Source organism: Curcuma longa, chromosome 11 (genome assembly GCF_044706935.1).
Source record: "Curcuma longa cultivar G26 ecotype Majalengka, Jawa Barat chromosome 11, ITB_CL_G26_1.1, whole genome shotgun sequence".
Classification (NCBI taxonomy): Eukaryota; Viridiplantae; Streptophyta; class Magnoliopsida; order Zingiberales; family Zingiberaceae; genus Curcuma; species Curcuma longa.
In genome coordinates, this window is record NC_133871.1 from 32,743,760 (window position 1) to 32,745,829 (window position 2,070).

Sequence of the window (2,070 nt, forward strand, 5' to 3'; positions counted from 1 at the left end):
AGAGATGAAAGCAAATATGAGAATCTTTTGGACAGATTCTGAAACATGGGAGTTTTGCCTTCCCTCCATCCCTGCACAACAAAACGTAAAACCACGGCCCTCTTCTCTTCTCTTCTCTTCCCTCTCTTTCTCTGTACTTGACATTGACTACTTTCGGTCATCTTCCCATAAAAACCAGGTGAGATTTAGAAGGTTTTGAGTTTCATTTCATGCTCGCTCCTTCTGCGATTTATCTCTTCTGTTCTGTCTACTACTTCCGAAGCAAATCAAAGACTAAAGGAACAAAAAGCAGAACGGTGTGGTTTGAATGGAAAAGATCATGAATCAGATACTATCAGAGCAAGCTTTGACGCAGAGAAGTATGAGTACAATGAATACTACTACGTACTGCTACGTTGCGCACCTGGTTTGAGCAATTTTCGTGGAAAGAACTGATGCGTAGCGAACACTTCAGTTTGGATTAATAAGCTTAAGCTCGTTCAAGAGGAAGAAGAAGAACACAAATCCACAGCAATAATTAATTAGTAGAAGAAGAGAGAGAACACAAATAGATTGGAGAAGAAGAGAAATAGAGTTGATTAAAATGGTGGCCTGACTCCACCGGTACCCCAACCGAAGGCGTCATTTGGGAGCTGGTAGCCGCCGCTCAAGTTATAGAACGGGACGCCGCTGCCTCCGCCGCCTTCGCCGCCTCCCGTCACGCCGGAAGACTGAGATACAGCTGTCTGTTGCCCTGGTGCCGCGGCCGCCGCGGCGGCCTCCTCATCCTCGCTGCCCTCCAGCGGCAACCGCTCGTACACCGCATTGGCGAAGGAAGCCACCATGAGCACCACCGGTCCCGTGGCCACAAGCGGCCCTGCGACGCCTCCGCCGATCACCTGGCCTTGCCCTCCAGCGAGGAACACGGAGAGGCCGCCGGCGCCTGGCGGCGCCGGCGGAGGGAGGACGGTACCTGTCAGGGAGAGGATCTCGAACCGGCCGCGCAGAGTGGCCACCACGCTTCCCGGCGGAGAGGCCCCAGGCTGGCGGAGCGCCACGTTGGTGACGGAGCCGGTGCCGCTAAGGACGGAGATGCCGCGGCCACGCCGGCGGGCGTACTCGGTGATGCACTCGAACACGTCGGCGCCGGCGGCGACCTCGAGCACGTGCGAGCGGAGCGCGTTGGGAGAGTCCCGCGTCACGATGATCGGTGGCTTCGGCTTGTTCTTGGAGCCCGGCGGGCGGCCCCGAGGGCGGCGAGCAGAACCTCCTCCGCCAGATGTGCCGGCCGGGGAAAAGTCAGAAGGCGGCTGGTCCCCATGCTCCTCAGGGGAAAGCTTAGGGCTTTCCTCCGGGGAAGACTTGGAATCCTGCGGCGGGACGTGCGTCGACGGCGGAGGCGGCTGCGGCGGGCGGAGGAGGTGTTGGAAGTAGCGCGAAGGGCCGCCACCGCCCCCACCACCACCGCTCTGGGTGCCGGGTTCCATCCCGGCCATCCCCGGCACATCGACTCGCTCCCACCACTTGTTTGCCAGCTTATGCTCTGCGATATCAGATTTTCCTTCTTCTTCTTCTTCTTCTTCAAAGCTTCGACTCGAAACACGAAGATGAGATTTTTTTATTCAATCTCCAGCTTTTTATCGAGTGCTCGCCAAGATTCCCAACTCAAGGAACAAGTTACAAAGTAAGAATTAATATATTTACAAAGCAAGAAGCGAGTCTAGAATCAATTAATGCAGAGTTCTACCACCAGGGGAAAAAACCTTATCTCCTCCCTGCCCTGCACCAACAAAAGCTGCTAAAGATACAATCTTTTTTCACAAGATAGATCACCTTTCAGCAGAAAAAAACAACTCCTCGAGTCGTCTACAAAAGCCAGCTCTCAAGATCTGAATCAAACATGATGCCGCTGCTGATGAAGCTGCTGCTGCACAAGGGAGAAGAAGAGCTAGCCTTGTGAGAGAAGGAACAAGATTGGTGCAAGACTAAAGGAATTAACAGTATAAAAACGTGCTTTAGTAGATAAGCGTCTGGTTTACAGTGCCTGAATCATAGTGTATGAAAAATAGGGCTGGGGGAGGTGTTAATCAG

At 53.6% G+C, this 2,070-nt stretch overlaps 1 protein-coding gene across 2 annotated transcripts; it reads right to left on the bottom strand.

Moving 5' to 3' along the window:
- Positions 1-493: 493 nt before the first annotated feature.
- On the bottom strand, positions 494-2,070 carry LOC141839327 (AT-hook motif nuclear-localized protein 16-like). Of its 2 annotated transcripts, none has more exons than XM_074727054.1 (2): positions 1,994-2,070; positions 494-1,906 (listed from the first exon to the last, which is right to left on the bottom strand). In XM_074727054.1, the coding sequence occupies exon 2, from the start codon at positions 1,473-1,475 to the stop codon at positions 579-581; it is 897 nt and encodes a 298-aa protein (XP_074583155.1). In that variant the 5' UTR covers positions 1,476-1,906; positions 1,994-2,070; the 3' UTR covers positions 494-578. The 2 variants fall into 2 exon arrangements, with proteins under 2 accessions (XP_074583155.1, XP_074583156.1); XM_074727055.1 differs by having other exon boundaries at positions 494-1,903; positions 1,994-2,059.

Excerpts from the sequence above, each read along its gene's own strand:
- LOC141839327 (XM_074727054.1), bottom strand. The coding sequence starts at position 1,475 with ATGGCCGGGATGGAACCCGGCACCCAGAGCGGTGGTGGTGGGGGCGGT.